This window comes from Erpetoichthys calabaricus, chromosome 8 (genome assembly GCF_900747795.2).
Source record: "Erpetoichthys calabaricus chromosome 8, fErpCal1.3, whole genome shotgun sequence".
NCBI classification, from domain to species: Eukaryota; Metazoa; Chordata; class Cladistia; order Polypteriformes; family Polypteridae; genus Erpetoichthys; species Erpetoichthys calabaricus.
Window position 1 is genome coordinate 137,138,949 of NC_041401.2, and position 17,295 is coordinate 137,156,243.

General features: G+C 39.5%; 1 protein-coding gene across 1 annotated transcript in view; it reads left to right on the forward strand.

Annotated features, from left to right (window-relative positions):
• Window positions 1-414: 414 nt before the first annotated feature.
• The window catches only part of armc8 (armadillo repeat containing 8), a 207,029-nt gene continuing 190,148 nt past the window's right edge, over window positions 415-17,295 (forward strand). Inside the window, 2 exon segments of the mRNA XM_051931260.1 lie at window positions 415-575; window positions 957-1,051. Of these exon segments, the coding sequence (XP_051787220.1) occupies window positions 415-575; window positions 957-1,051 (256 nt within the window).

Sequence of the window (17,295 nt, forward strand, 5' to 3'; positions counted from 1 at the left end):
CCTGGTAAGACTCCTCTGATTCAACATGATATTCGTCTTACCTCCCCAGGTCCTGTGAGATGGTCATATTGTAGGATCCCTGCACGCCTACAAGAGGTTTTCAGAGAGGAACTGGAACAGATGAAAGGTTTAGGCATCATCGAACCTTCGGTGAGTGACTGGTGTAGTCCTGTGGTACTCGTTCCTAAAAAGAACGGACAAATGCGGTTCTGTGTGGACTACAGTAAGCTAAACGCCATCTCAGCTTTTGATACATAGCCAATGCCTAGAGTGGACAAGCTGGTATAGCAGCTAGGTCCTGCAAAATGTTTAACAATTGATCTTTGCAAAGGTTATTGGCAGGTCCCACTCACAGAAGAGGCAAAACCACTCACCGCTTTCAGGGCTCCCAGAGGTCTGTACCAATTTACAGTCATGCCGTTAGGGTTGCATGGAGTGGCAGCAAACTTCCAGCGCCTCATGGACAAAGTGCTGCAAGGAGAAGAGACGTACGCTAGAGCATATATCGATGATGTTGTTGTGTACAGCAAGACCTGGGAGGAACATCTACAACACCTGGTGGATGTGTTTGATAGGTTAAAAACAGCTGGGCTTATGGTTAATTAACCCTGAAAAAACAGTCATTGCTAAAGAAGAAGTACAATATCTTGGGTACACCATAGGGGGGCGGTTTGATCCGACCTCAAATTGACAAAATGGCCGCTATAAAAGATCGTCCGCGTCCTGGAACAGAGAGGCAGGTCCAGTCATTCCTTGGTTTGATTGGGTGGGGCAGAAGATTTATTCCCAATTTTTCTGATATTGCACCACCCCTCATCAAACTGCTTAAAGGATCTGCACCACAAAACATCAAATGGACAGAGTCATGTAAAAATGCCTTTCAATCTCTGAAAAAGATATTTTGTAAAAATGTTGTATTGCATTGTCCAGACTTTGCAAAACCTTTTATTTTGCAGGTTGACGCCACGGGAAGGTTTAGGAGCAGCCTTGATGCAGGGGGAGGGTGACGAGAAGAGGCCAATTTTGTTTATCAGTAGGAAGCTGTTTGACCGTGAGAAGAAGTACACTACCTTAGAGAAGGAAGGATTAGCAATAAAATGGGCTGTAGGCAGCCTAAAGTATTATCTTCATTCCAACAAATTCATTGTGGAGAGCGACCACCATGTGTAATGTGCCTCATTGGCATTACCAGCAATTAAATAAAATTAGTGTCCTCTGCAAGTGTTAAGAAAGAGGCATTTGTTTGGAGGAAAAAAAAGGACAAAAAAGTATAGATGATGCAGAGAGACGTCTGTGCTGATGATATGAGCGCCTTTTGGGGAGTGTCGCAGCGGGTCTTGTGTAAAGTTGAAAAGCGGCCTTGCCATTGACTGGTCGGGATGGCATTGTCTGGCTTCCACTCATGCGCTTGCCTTCCCGCGACCTCATAACACTAGAAGAGCAAAAGAAAGTGTGAAGCGCCTTAATGTTAGTTTGCCGCGGCTTAGAAAAGGGATCCCGTATTTGAAGTTGTCTGGGCTGTAGCTCAGGGAAGGAAAAAAAATGAAAAGTGCTTACTTTCACTTAAGGCAGAAGCACAGTCCAGTCCACGTCTCAAAGGCTGGCACAGCTACACGTTGCTTGAATTTTCATAGTGATTGTGTGGGGCAGGAGACGCCACTTTTCGCAGACGAGTTCACGTCATCGCGTGCCAGAGGAGGGATGACATAGAGCAGTTTAATTGGTTGGCGCGAGGGTGCCGAATACAAAAGGGAATTGCGGCCTTCTGGCTAGATCTTGCTAACAGAAAGGTACTTGGTAGAAATCCGCCTTGAATTTACCAAGCACTACGACTTGATCCTTGATTATTGTAAATATTCTTTTTTCTATATCTCTGGATTAATTTTAGTGGAGGTATTTATTAGGTTGTGGTTATTGGTGCACTGTTTATTTTTGTATATACACTTTTTCTGTATTTTGAATATTTTTGTTTTGATGAATCCTGTACTATACACTGTTTGAAGGAGCAGCTTCCTGACTTGGAGCACTGTGGAGGAAGACGGCTTCATATTGGTTTTTGTGTATACAGTGGACCCTTAACTTACGAACTCAATTCGTTCGCGAGGGCTGGTTGTAACTCAAGTTGGTTGTAAGTCGACTATTTTTCCCATAAGAAATAATGGAAATGCCCTTAATGTGTTGCGAACCGCCCACAGCAACACTTAACTTTTTTTAATAGAAAAGGGTTGTATAATGTGCATAATTTACCAAAAACACCAATACTTTTCCTAATGTACTAACCAAAAAGTTATAAAAAGTGCCTAGCCTACTAGAAACAACAATTTCATACTGTACTCACCATTTAAGTTGACATCTTTGGCTTGCAGGAAGGAAGGAGGAGGAGAATGAAATGGAAGGTGGTTATTGTTTGGAAGGAGTTTCCTTGTACAAATCTTTTCTTTTTGTCGAGATGGTGGATTTCGACATGCTGTACATATTAGTGAGATCGGTCACACGAACGCCACTCTCATATTTCCACACAATTTCCTTCTTTGTTTCGATTGTGATCGCTGTCTTTACATTCGTTACCTTCGCTTCCTTCCTTAGCAATTATCGAAATAAATTATATAAATCACTGCACTGACCGAAATTACGTCCACAAACACGTATCTGGGCTCCGACTGACGCTTACAAACGCTCTTGGCTGTTTGTTTACAATCGCACAAGCGGATAAACTTGACCACATTTGGGTCGTAACGCAAGATGTTGGTTGTAATTCAAAACAAAAATTTTGGTCGTAAAGCAAGTTGTTCGCATGTCAGGGCTGTCGTATATCAAGGGTTGACTGTATACGGTTTTCACTAGTTTGTGTGCATTATTCTTTTTTATTTGGGACTTTCAGCCAGCACTGTAAATACTGTATATAGTCACTATTTTTGGGCTCCATTTAATTACTGTTTTTGTGTGTCCTTTACGGTATTGGACTGTGTATTGATATATTAATTCCACAGGACATTATTTATTGTTTTCTTTAAGTGCACCTGTAAATAAAACAACTTTATTTTTCAAAAAACCCAACCCTTTTTGTGTCTGTGTCTCCCTGTCTTACACTATCATCCTGGTCATGCTCGGTCCCACATATTAGACACCTAGAGTGTAGGCTGGTGACCCCAATTCCCACTACACGGGGTGTCACACCCCTGCACTGCCACTGCGCAGCCATAGACTGCTAACACGCTGCAACAGGCCACTGCACGCAGCAACAGACATATTATGTTGATTTATGTGAGAAATTATTGCTTTGTGTGCATATGCCCTGAAAGAGTTAAAGGCAGAACATTCAAAGTGGTGCATGATTGAAGCCGCTGAACCGTTCTATTTTTTGAAGTCATGATGATGCTTTGCACTTTTTCTTCTATCAATAAAATAGAAATGTCTTGTAAATAGTATCAAACCGTTGATTTTTATTTTAATTAATAGTCTCCTGTGTTTTCTTCAGGCGCCTTCAAGGTTTCTTTTAATTCTGCATGTGGCCAATTATGTATGCATAGGGCACGTGCCTCCTTCTCTTATATTGATGTGGAACTTGAAGATTGACCTGCACATTTGGCATGTGCAACAAGCAGAGATAACTCGTTATTTATGCTGTATGTGTTTCATAAAAATAAAATTTGAGGATCTGCATTATGTACTTATCTTTTAAACTCCTTAAGTTGAGTTCACCTACTTTACACAGTTTTAATGTGCCTTTATGGCTTTAGATTTTATAGCATTTGTTTTTATGGAAAATTTAAAAAACTGGTATGAATACTGATTATTTAATAGTTCACTAGCTTCCTTGGCACCTTTGATTTCCATGAAGTCTGCATGTTTTGTTTTTATCTTCATGAGTTTTCTCTGCTAACCCTGAATTTCTCCCAGTGTTCAAATCTCCAATGTATCAGCCAGTAGACTAGTGATACTAACTGTGAGTATGGTTGTGTGCTCTTCAAAGTGCCAAACACTGCATAAGCATAGCTGTGGGGTATTTGCTGGATGGCTCAGTGTGGCTTGTGTCTGGGTTAGTGGCAGCTATGCAGTAGGAGGAGGTGGAAATTACAGAGGAGGGAAGTGGGTCTGTTCTCCCCCTGATTCCCTGTGGTGGCACTACCAGCTGTAATGGTGCCCCCCCTAACGGCATCTTGTGTAGGTGGTAAAGTAGACCCTTCTGCCCACAGCATGATCGAAATTTGGCGAAATTTGCTGAGTGACACTAATCAAGAGTTATTGTCTCACCTGGTACCTCATGTATAAACGGTGCGTGTGCACAAAAATGTTGCGTGCGCTAGTGTTCACGCTCACATTGTGATATATAAAAACTAAACTTGCCGTAAAGCCACACACATTCTCACTCAAGCTCAAAACATAGTGCATGCAAATTTTCGGCTCGGTTTTCCAAACTGGCAGCACCCAGCGTCAAAGCAGTGATACTGTTCATGGGAGCTTCCTTTTATTTTTTAGATTCACATCCCTGACGTGGCTTTACCAAATACGCTGACATTAACCGTATATCGTTTTTTAGTTAAGGCATCTGATTGTAATCAACCTGTAACCATATAATGGTGCACCGAATGGCCAAACTATTCCAAATACTATAGCTGCTTTAGCGTTGTTATTCTCAGTGCACCACTGAGTATTTTAACCCACTGTGTCTGAGGTGGAATCACAGCTCTACAGCAGCTAATCCGAAAGCTCTAGTGCAAATTGTGTCAAGATTGGATAGAATTTTTGGGGTACAGCATCTAGCACACGCTGCCTCAGCCATGAGCACAGTCTATTTCAACCGCTCCCATACGGAAAACGTTTCGGAGCCTTTCCTGTCGGGACCTGGAGGTTCAGAAACAGTTTCATCCCAAGAGCTATAAATGCATTCACTCAGTCCATCAAGTGCTCCTGGTAGAACTGTTTGTGCTTATAAGTACAATTACCTCACTTTAAACTTGCATTACAGTGAGCCATTTATGCTTTCATATTGTATATTTTTCTTTTTTTTTTTTTATTGTTTTTGTTATTGTTATTTTACCATTTTATAGGAAAATACAAATGGTTTATGGAGGATTTGCATATTGAATCTCATTGTACCACCATACAGTAACTATAAAGGAATTCAATAGAAGAGAGCATGTATTTACAGATAATGATGACTGGCTTCTAAGTCGATTTAGATTTCCAGGCCCTATCTTCTTGGAGCTCTTGATATCAGTTTTCAGATGAAATGCAGTAAAGTATGTGTGTGTATATGTGTGTGTATATATATATATATATATATAATATAGTATACAGATAAATTTTTAACTTCATTAAAAATAATATATACTGTTATTAAACGTGTGGACAGTGGTAGTGATGGACTGGCACCCCGTTCAGGGATTGCTCCTGCCTCCTGCTGTATGCTTCCTGGGACTGGCGCATCCCTGGATGGATAGATGGATGGAATAATTAAACATGTACTATGAAGATATTTCAATGTTCTTTAACACTAGAATTACCAGAGCCTACGAAAAAACTCGTAAATCCGTCCCACCTTAAATCGCGTCTTAAAGCCGTTTGCACATCTCCGCCAGAGTCTTTTGTCATCTAAATGTGCTGATAAACAAAACTACTAGTTTAGTATGCATCGACTGCGAGAATGAAAAGTGAATTTAAAAAAAAAAAAAAAAAAAAAAAGCTAACCTTTACCAGTATCATAAGTTACACCGGCTGTTACAGACTGAAATGAAATTTATGTTGTTATTCTAAAAGAATAAGAGCAGTCCATTTCTCGAAGTGGAGCCGTGCGGGATCGAACTCGCCACCCTCTGATCCCCAGTCAGGAGCTGATACCATTACGCCACCGCGGCAGTTGTACTAAGAGTGTCAATGTGGCATGCTAACGCGGCTTTTTTTTTTGTGCAGTTATACTTTTGAAGAAAAGCGCACGTGTTCTCTTATTTGTACCTTTTGTGAAAGTGTTTCTTTGATATATGGACTTCAGGCTTCATACGTTATATAGTTTATGCCTACATTTTGTCATTTACTATTAGAATATGAAAAACGTTTCTGTTTTAAAAATGTGTTTGCACAGACTACTATACTGTAGAAACGGAACACACATGAAATGCGTGTATTCCAAATAACGCTCGAATTATTTCCACTGTAAAACTCCACTTCAATCCCAAATAATCAAATCAAGGCAAGGCATGAGCTAGGAGTTCATTCTAAGTCGGTGGGGGGATGGAATAGCTGGCTGCTAGTAACTTTTGTTTATCAGCACATTTAGATGACAAAAGACTCTGGCGGAGATGTGCAAACGGCTTTAAGACGCGATTTAAGGTGGGACGGATTTACGAGTTTTTTCGTAGGCTCTGGTAATTCTAGTGTTAAAAGTTTTGAAGAATCAGAGTTCTAAGCTTACAGATTACTTGACATTTATTAAAGAGCTGATTGTGTGGCAATTGGTTACTTGGAGAAAAAAAAGGAAGGACAGGAATTGGGGGTTAGTACGTTTGAAAGAGACAGTACTGCTGCAATAAATTATTTCATTGAGAGTCGTGTACGGCGCAGAAAGCATCTTGCAGGAGGCAGGAACAATCTATGGACGGGGCGCCAGCTTGTCGCTACCACTGCGCTACTGTGGCCCCATTAATTTTATTATGAAAATATCAAGTATATATCTTAGTATTTAAATTGTTCAGAGAGCTGTATTATCATGAATGTAATGTATTCTGTGTCCTGTCGGCTTAAGAGAAAGCCCGTTTAAGATGCAAGTAGTGATTCACACACACAGAGTACATAGAAGAACACACACAATATGAAGTATTTAACGTGCTATTTTAGCTACGATGGGATTTAAGAAACTAGTAAATTAAAATATTTTAAAATGAAGTTTACAGTGATCCCTCGCTATATCGCGCTTCGCCTTTCGCGGCTTCACTCCATCGCGGATTTTATATGTAAGCATATTTAAATATATATCGCGGATTTTTCGCTGCTTCGCAGGTTTCTGCGGACAATGGGTCTTTTAATTTCTGGTACATGCTTCCTCAGTTGGTTTGCCCAGTTGATTTCATACAAGGGACGCTATTAGCAGATGGCTGAGAAGCTACCCAGCTTACTTTCTCTCTCTCTCTCTCTCTCTCTTGCGCTGACGTAGGGGGGTGTGAGCAGGGGGGCTGTGTGCAGCTGCTTCCTGAAGGACATGCTGCACTGTGCTTCGCATACTTAAAAGCTCAAAGGGCACGTATTGATTTTTGACTTTGTTTTTCTGTGGCTCTCTCTCTCTCTCTCTCTCTCTTCCTGCTCCTGACAGAGGGGGTGTGAGCTGCCGCCTTCAACAGCTTTGTACCGGCGGTGCTTCGCATACTTAAAAGCCAAAAAGCCGTATTGATTTTTTTTTTGACTGCTTGCTTTGCACTCCTTTGAAAAGGAACATATGTTTGCATTCTTTTAATTGTGAGACAGAACTGTCATCTCTGTCTTGTCATGGAGCACAGTTTAAACTTTTGAAAAAGAGACAAATGTTTGTTTGCAGTGTTTGAATAAAGCTCCTGTCTCTCTACAACCTCCTGTGTTTCTGCGCAAATCTGTGACCCAAGCATGACATTCTAAAAATAACCATATAAACATATGGTTTCTACTTCGCGGATTTTCCTATTTCGCGGGTGGCTCTGGAACGCAACCCCCGCGATGGAGGAGGGATTACTGTATAACGTTTTACTTTAATGACAAAATAAACTACATGATTAAAGTTGACATTTCGAGCTTTTTTTCCCCCACTGTATCCCTATATTTTTTTTTCTTTTCTCTGTACCCTAATAAGCTTCCATTTGACACTCAGACGGTGGGCTATGACTCGCCTTTTCACAGCGACTTTGATATCTGACAACTTCTTTTTTATTTCGGGCACTGTGTGACTTTCTGAACTTGAACTTTCAATCAGCTTCCTTTTGTTGTTTTTACAACTGTTTAAACCAACAAATAGTACATTTTTCTTTGCCTCGGCAACCATCAAATTTAACTGAACTGGAGAGATTTTGTATGGAAGAATGGTCAAAAATACCTCCATCCAGAATCCAGATACTCATCAAAGGCTATAGGAGGCGTCTAGAGGCTGTTATATTTGCAAAAGTAATTCTCAACTAAGTATTGACATAATATCTCTGTTGGGGTGCCTAAATTTATGCACCTGCCTAATTTTGTTATGATGCATACTGCATATTTTCTGTTAATGCAATAAACTTAGTGTCACTGCTGAAATACTGCTGTCCCCATAAGGCATGTCATATATTAAAAGGAAGTTGCTACTTTGAAAGCTCAGTCAATGATAAACAAAAATCTAAAGAATTAAAAGGGGTTCCCAAACTTTTTCATATGACTGTATATGAAAAAAATTCCTAATCAAAGGCATATGCTGACATTCAATTATGAAAGAACGGTCCTTTGCTTTACCTCACACTAATTTCAATGTTATGGTTCTCCAGGCATGCTATGCTGCAATAATACTGTGTTTGCGTGTGTTTTGCACATCACTTCCACAATCTGCATTTTTTATGATGTTTAATTGTTAAGTTAATGTCACTTTTCATGCACAGAAAATCACATTTTTTATGAAGAGATGTGTGTGTTGCAAATGAAGGATTCATCAGTACACAAGTCCTAAGTGCTGCATACATTTCAGATACACCATAAGCAACAGTAATAATAATGAAGAATACCTAAGGCAAGTTAAGTACAAGGTTACATGTAGTAGAGCTTTTCACCTTCGTTAGAATATACAGTATTTCAATATTTAGATAATTTTTAATATTAGTATATACCCTAACTATCTTAATAAAAGGATAACTATTTATGTGTCTATCTGGTTGCTGTGTCTCTGCCATTCCAGAAGACGGCACATCACAAACCTATTTAGGAATAAAATGCATTGCATTTGTCATTCTAATAATCGTGCATCACAGACATTAACACTGCTTTTACAAATCCCATAGCAATTTGCATATAACAGAGAGATATACATTGCATGGTGCACTACAAATGTTAATGCTGAGGTCTATGTTGATTACTTAGATTTCAACTTATCTTAGAAGGGTGGCACAGCTATTTTTTTTTTTAATAATTTGACACTGTTAGAATACTGTGTTCGAGCAACAGGATGCTTATTAGTTTACCAAAGTACTTTGGACCGAAGATCAGTGATCAAGTTTACGGTTGTGGCCTTAGAACAGATAACACATGTTTTCTATTGGCGTAGGTAAGGAGAAGTGCTGAGCTGTCATATGGTCACCTCTTCATGCTGAGTTGGTTAAAACAGATTGAGCCTTAATGCACATTTATGAATGCCTCTACTTTGGATGAATGCAACTGTCAACTTTGAAAGAACTTATCTTGCATTATGAGAGAATCATGAACATATAATCTGAACAAACCATGATCAAAGCACAGTAATGGAGGCAGCTGAAAAGGCTATGACTAAAAAGGTGTGAGTGCCTGTTATGACGACCTCTTGGTTTACGCCTCCTTACTGTTGTGTAGCCTGACATAACCATTGATTCAGTCTAACTAGTGTTAAGTTGTAGGGTTGGGCTCTGTATGTATGAAAGTTGAGAACCAACAAGAGTTCAACTTAAAGTACAATGTATATAATGCTGTTACAAGGAATAAGAAACATAAGTGTTTTGGACATCATAAACAGAAGACAGACTTGTAAGTCAAGTGTATTGTGTACCATGACTGAATGTGAAAAGGAAAAGAGAAAAAAAAGGCACAATTTGCAGCAGATGTTGCTTTACATATAAAGCATTCATACAGTACTGGCTCTGTCAGCTAACATGACTATTAGAAATTGATGAATAGAAAAGGAGAAAGTTTGCAGTACTTTGGAATTATGAAACTGTCATGGAAGGTCATCACAGAGTTGCGTAATTTATCATTCCCTGCAATTTCTAGTCGGCTAATGTTATCCTTGGGGAGATATGATTAGCAATTTCAGTTGTTAAGGTTGACCTAACCCCCAACTAGAAATCAAGTAACGTGCCACCAACTTAAGATGCCTCTTCAGTGTTGTATGAAAGGTAGAGACAGTGCCTTGAGGTGGGCAGGCTGGACATTATTTTTACAAATGTAGCAGAATTAACCGAGAGTTTCTGTAATTATTATAAGGATTCACTATCATCAGCCTCTTTGAAATAATTAAATTTCGGAGGAAAAAACGGAGATTCTAACTTGGGCATCGAATAGTGAACCAAGTCTTTTGAGAGGCCATAGAAAGTTACAAACCCTGTCTACATGTTCTTTATGAAATTGGAAAATACTTATGACTGTGTGTCCCATGATATCTTATGGAGCATATTTCAAGAGTATTAAGTTCCGGAGCAGACACTGTTTGGTTCAACTCCAGCTTTTGCAGAGTGAAAGCTTGATACAAGTATTAGACACTGACAACCTTAAGTCCTGTCTCTTGTTCAGTTCATGATATTATTTTTGGAGAATATTCAATTTGGGGATCTAGTGGTTGCTTCTCTTCTATTTGCAAATGATGGTTATGTTCTCTTGTCTCAGTCGGACTTGTGATTAAAATCATGGCTGGAATTGTTCATAGCTGAGTAGGATGCACTTCACATGAATCTTAGCACCACTGAGTCTGAGATCTCTTGGAAAAGAGTGGTTTATTCTTTTGAGGTAAGAGCTTAGCAGGTCCCCCTAGTAGGTGGGATTACAAGACAGACCTATGGACTGGTGTATGAATACAGATTTGCAGTTGTTTTACCGGACCGTGGTGATGAAGCAGCAGCTGAGCTCTTGAATGAAGCATTCATTGTACAAATTAGTTAAGAGCCCTGAGTAGTGACAGAAAGAATGACATTCTGAATGTAAGTGGCTGAAATGACGTCCCTGGGCTCATCCTCTGTAATAGGATGAGGTGCTCGGCATAATGGGAGCTCCTGAAAGTAGAACAACTACTCCTCTATAATGTGTGGAGCTAGTTGAGGTGATTTAGGCATGTATGTAGAATGCCTCATTGGCATCTCCCAGGACAGGTGTACAAGACATGGTAGCCTCAGAGAAGATCAAGGAAAACCACTTTCCTGGAAGCATCTTGGAATTCCTCAGGAAGTGTTTGAAGTAGCTGCTGAAGACTATGTGGCCTGGTTTGCTACAGTGACCATAGTTAGGATAAGAAGAGTAAAAATATTGATGTTTCAGTCTGTTTTCATCTCACAAAATTCTTTATAAGCAAACTTCCTTTCCTTGAAAGACAGAAAGTTCTTATATTTGAATAGATATTTTATTAGAATGAATGTTTTGTTTTCTATCAGTGTAGTAGAATTATGCAATGTGAGATAATGACAGAAAATACTTTCACAAAGTTCTTCAGGAAGCAAACAGAATTACAGTACATAAGATTAGTATTATCCCTTCTGATATTTCGGTCCGTCCTCACTCACTTCCTCTTAAATCATATATTTGGAATAGGAGTGCAAAAGTTCAATACTAGATAGTTATATTTGATTAATAATTTAAACTTTAGACAGAGGAATACTTTTTTATAGAACAGAATAGACTACAAGGGTAGCTTTCCAGCAAATGTATGGATTACGAGTGTAAGAATATGTATATATATATGTGTATATATATGTATGTGTGTGTGTATATCTATATATATCTATAATAATAAAAGGCAAAGTCCTCACTGACTGACTGACTCACTCACTCACTCACTGACTGACTCATCACTAATTCTCCAACTTCCCGTGTAGGTGGAAGGCTGAAATTTGGCAGGCTCATTCCTTACAGCTTACTTACAAAAGTTAGGCAGGTTTCATTTCGAAATTCAAAGCGTAATGGTCATAACTGGAACATATTTTTTGTCCATACACTGTAATGGAGGAGGCGGAGTCACGTATCGCGTCATCACGCCTCCTACGTAATCACGTGAACTAAAAACAAGGAAGAGATTTACAGCACGAGTCACACGCGGGAACGAAGGTAAATGACGTTAATTTTTGACTGTCTTTTAATACTGTGTAAGCATACATATTAACACATGTGCAATTAAACGTGTGCATTTACGGGGTGATTTCTCAGGCTTAAAAGCTCACCTTTTATCAAACGCGGGAAGAAAGGTAACTGACGTTGTTCACTGTCTTTTAATACTGTGTAACCATACATATTAACACATGTCCAATTAAACGTGTGCATTTACGCGGTGATTTCTCAGGCTTAAAAGCTCGCCTTTTACTAAAAAGGTAAATGCAAAACTATTTTCAATCAGTTTATTGAAACGCTCCCGTTAAGGATTGCAATAACATATTCGCGAGATAAAAGAACGAAGTAGGGGGAAATGGAGGAACAGCCGCAAACAGCGAAGAGCAAAAAATTTATTAAACAATTGAGAACGGAGCGAGTTAAGCATACAAGCATGTTCATAAGGGAAACAAAGCACGGTGTAAAACGTAAGTTTAAATTAAGTTTATAGAAACGCTCCCGCTGCGGATTGCAATAACATATTCGCGAGATAAAAGTTTAATGAGAAGACACGAGGTATAAACGAACCACACGCCGTGGCACAACGTTAGGGGCAACAGTTTCAAACATTCTATGATCTGCTTCTCGCAACTGAAAGACGGCACATGGCGGATGTTAGCCGACTTGCTGACCGCAACGTTAGGGGCTTCAACTATGGCGCTGACGCCACATCTCAGTGCCAACACTTTGCAGACTGTACTTAAAAGACACGCCCCTCCTCACTGGACAGTTAAAAACACCAATCAAACTAACGATGACATCAAGTATTACCCAATCAAAACTAGGAAAGGAGGCATCTTCATAAAATGCGTGTGGGATGATTTGCATGAGACGCAGCTTTAAAAAAAAAATGATAAAAAAAATACGGGATAAATCCCGTCCAGTATTGATTCAAAACGGGACGCGCAATTTCATTCTCAAACGCGGCACGATTCCGTATTTTAAAGGACGGGTGGCAACCCTACAGTGCCAGGTAACCACCCATACAATCAGATTGTGATTCAGACTAGGAATGCAATGAATGTAATTATCCCGATCTACATACAAGGCGAAAGTCTTGCAACATTCAAAGATGATGGTTTGGGATAAGTACACCATACAACATAAAAGAGCTTATGAAGCCTTGAACCGAAAAAAGCAAGATCTCAGAGATCGTAAAAAAAAAATAGGAGGTAATGTCGTTTTACTCGCTGTAGATTTTAGTCAAACATTACCAGTTATTCCACGAGGGAGACCAGCAGATGAACTCAACACGTGTTTAAAATCCATGCTTCTCCCACGCTCTGTTATATGTCGCGTGTTCTCGGGTAGGTGCACCAAAAAATTTATACATTTAAGCATGTAATGGGCAAACAAAAAATGAGGTATACCTGAAGGCACTGCAGTAGTACTTAATGTAACTTTACTTCTTAAATGTTAATGTTTTACTGTTTAATAATTTATACGCTTCTTATATGTTGTTCAAATTCTTTTATCAAAATACCACTGACAGCGCAATGCACGATAACATGGAGTGAATACACCATATGCATCCGCCCACGGCTGCCCTGCTGTGCGCAGATAGGAGTTGATTCTACAATAAAATAAAATAAACATAAAAAGAGTAAAACAATCATCACCCATAAACCGTGTGTGTGTGTATATATGTGTATATATATATGTTGATATGTGGATGTGTATACGTGTATATATATATATATATATATATATATATGTAGATATGTATATATATGTGTATATGTATATGTATATATATGTTTATATGTGTGTGTGTGTATTTTATATATATAAAACACAGCAACACTCATAACAATGACAACACAATTACATTGACAATCATGTTACGTTATTTTTAAAATGTTTCCTTTTTTTTTCATAACCTCTAACACACTACTTCTCCACTGCGAAGCGCGGGTATTTTGCTAGTATACTAATAAAAGGCAAAGCCCTCACTGACTCACTCATCACTAATTCTCCAACTTCCTGTGTAGGTAGAAGGCTGAAATTTGGCAGGCTCATTCCTTTCAGCTTACTTACAAAAGTTAGGCAGGTTTCATTTCGAAATTCTACGCGTAATGGTCATAACTGGAACCTCTTTTTTGTCCATATACTGTAATGGAAGGCAGCAAGATGGCCGTAGGAGACGGAGTTGCATGTCGCATCATCACGCCTGCCACGTAATCACGTGAACTGACTGTGAAGGCAGTACGTAGAAAACAAGGAAGAGCGCGAAAGAGCGCTGAAGAAAACATTCATTACACAATTGAGGAGGCAGCAGCGAAAGAATAAGAAGTGAGAGAGCGGCTCACGTGAAGTGAATGAACGGAGCCCGAGTGATCACTTGGATGAATCAAACCTGTTCAAAAAAAAAAAAAAGAAAAAAAGCGGAGCACCTTATATGAGCAGGCAGTCAGCTAAAGAAGGGAATCAATGAATAACTATAATCGTAATAAACGAACAAAAAATAGCAGAGAATCCGCGGATTACATAAAGGAAATGGGTACCTGAACAGAAAAGTAAGTCTCAAATAGTCACACTAAGTACCATAGTTCACTTGTGGTATCGATGTATTTATGCAAATCCAACAGAGTGGCTGTGGGCTCAGAGCATGGGGGCGGGGCCTTCCTCATTCACTCGCCAGCCTCTGTTCCAGTTACTCTACGTCTCGCCATGTGTTGTAGTGCACCTTGCCTCCGCTAATGCCCACCTGAGAGAGTAACCACAGAACACACTGCCTTTTTTGTAGGTGAGGCAATGCGCTGTATCAGCGCGTACTCCTAACCTCTCTCTCTCTTTCTCTATTATGCCTACGTGACCACACGCTACTACCCGAACTATTCCGAAGCAACATTTGCACTGTTTTCTGTTTTTTGTATCTCACACCCTCATACACTTTTATCGTAAGACCATCCCTCATCTACAATGGAGCGTTCGATCAGAAGAAAATATGAAGCTGATTTTAAATTAAATGTCTTTGAAGAGGCAAAAGAAATTGGTAACTGCGCTGCTGCCACACAATTCAATGCATCTGAGAAATTGATGCAAGATTAGAGGAGGCAAAAAATTTAAGTGTTGCATTTTTGAACGGGCGTATAAGTTGGGGTCTGATATTATGATCGCTTTTTTGGGTTTCAACAACCGACTCATATTTATTTTTATTTTTAAACTTGTGTTTTTTCTAATTATATTTTTCTCAAACGATTAAAAAAAAAAAACACTTTATTTTCCTCCCAGGCAACGCTGGGTATTTCAGCTGGTATATACATATATATATGTGAATGTATGTATGTCTATATATATATATATATATATATATATATATATACTAATTAATAAAAGGCAAAGCCCTCTCTGACTGACTGACTCATCACTAATTCTGCAACTTCCCGTGTAGGTGGAAGGCTGAAATTTGGCAGGCTGATTCCTTACAGCTTACTTACAAAAGTTAGGTAGGTTTCATTTCGAAATTCAACGCGTAATGGTCATAACTGGAACCTCTTTTTTCACAATATACTGTAATGGACGGCAGCTCGATGGCCGTGGGAGGAGGAGTTGAGTGTCACATCATCACGCCTCCCACGTAATCACGTGAAAAGACTGTGAACGCAGTAGGGAGAAATGAAGGAGGAGCCGCAAACAGCGAAGAACAAAAAATTCATTAAACAATTGAGAAGGGAGCGAAACAATAAGAAGCGAGCGAGTAAAGCATACAAGCATCTTCATAAGGGAAACAAAGCACGGTGTAAAACGTAAGTTTAAGTTTATAGAAACGCTCCCGCTGCGGATTGCAATAACATATTCGCGAGATAAAAGTTTAATGAGAAGACACGAGGTATAAACGAACCACACGCCGTAGCGCAACGTTAGGGGCTTCGCCTCTGGCGCTGACGTTCGAGATTCGATTCCCGAGAGCGGATTCAGTGAGTGTGTACGCCTGATGAGTCCAGAATTAGGGAGAAACACATGTCGCATACTCTTTGCATTATTTGAAAGTAAACTATTAAAACCATTCTGTGATCTGCTTCTTGCAACTGAAAGACAGCACATGGCGGATGTTAGCCGACTTGCTGACCGCAACGTTAGGGGCTTCAACTCTGGCGCCGTAAACAGCGAAGAACAAAAAATTCATTAAACAATTGAGAAGGGAGCGAAACAATAAGAAGCGAGCGAGTGAACCATACAAGCATCTTCATAAGGGAAACAAAGCACGGTGTAAAACGTAAGTTTAAATTAAGTTTATAGAAACGGTCCCGCTGCGGATTGCAATAAAATATTCGCGAGATAAAAGAACGCAGTAGGGAGAAATGAAGGAAGAGCCGCAAACCGCGAAGAACAAAAAATTAATTAAACTATTGAGAAGGGAGCGAAACAATAAGAAGCGAGCGAGTGAAGCATACAAGCATCTTCATAAAGGAAAAAAGCACGGTGTAAAACGTAAGTTTAAATTAAGTTTATAGAAACGCTTCTGGGAACAGAAAGAGGGCACGTGGCGGACGTAAGGCGAGTTGCTGACAAACCACAAGCGTGACCTGGCTGGTAACCACCCATACAATCAGATTGTGATTCAGAAAACGAATGCCATGAATGTAATTACCACGATCTACATACTGTCAAATAAACGAAACACACGCCGTAGCGCGACAGCTGTGAAAAGGGAGCTTCACAAAAAAACGGATCCTTAACAAATTGTTATTGGTATATTTTCGATCCGTTTAAAAAGGTTTTCTTTTCTTCTTAATAAAAAATTAAAAGCAGTACTTCGCCGCAACGAAGCGCGAGAATTTGGCTATATATATCTGCTTCTCGCAATTAAAAAAGGGCACGTAGCGGATGTTACAGTCAGATTGTGATTCAGACTAGGAATGCAATGAATGTAATTACCCCGATCTACATACAAGGCGAAAGTCTTGCAACATTCACAGATGATGGTTTGGGATAAGTACACCATGGAACATAAAAGAGCTTATGAAGCCTTGAACCGAAAAAAGCAAGATCTCAGAGATCGTAAAAAAAAAAAAAAAAAGGAGGTAATGTCGTTTTACTCGCTGTAGATTTTAGTCAAACGTTACCGGTTATTCCACGAGGGAGACCAGCAGATGAACTCAACGCGTGTTTAAAATCCATGTTTCTCCCACGCTCGGTTATATGTCGCGTGTTCTCGGGTAGGTACACCAAAAAATGTATACATTTAAGCATGTAATGGGCAAAGAAAAAATGAGGTATACCCGAAGGCACTGCAGTAGTACTCAATGTAACTTTACTTCTTAAATGTTA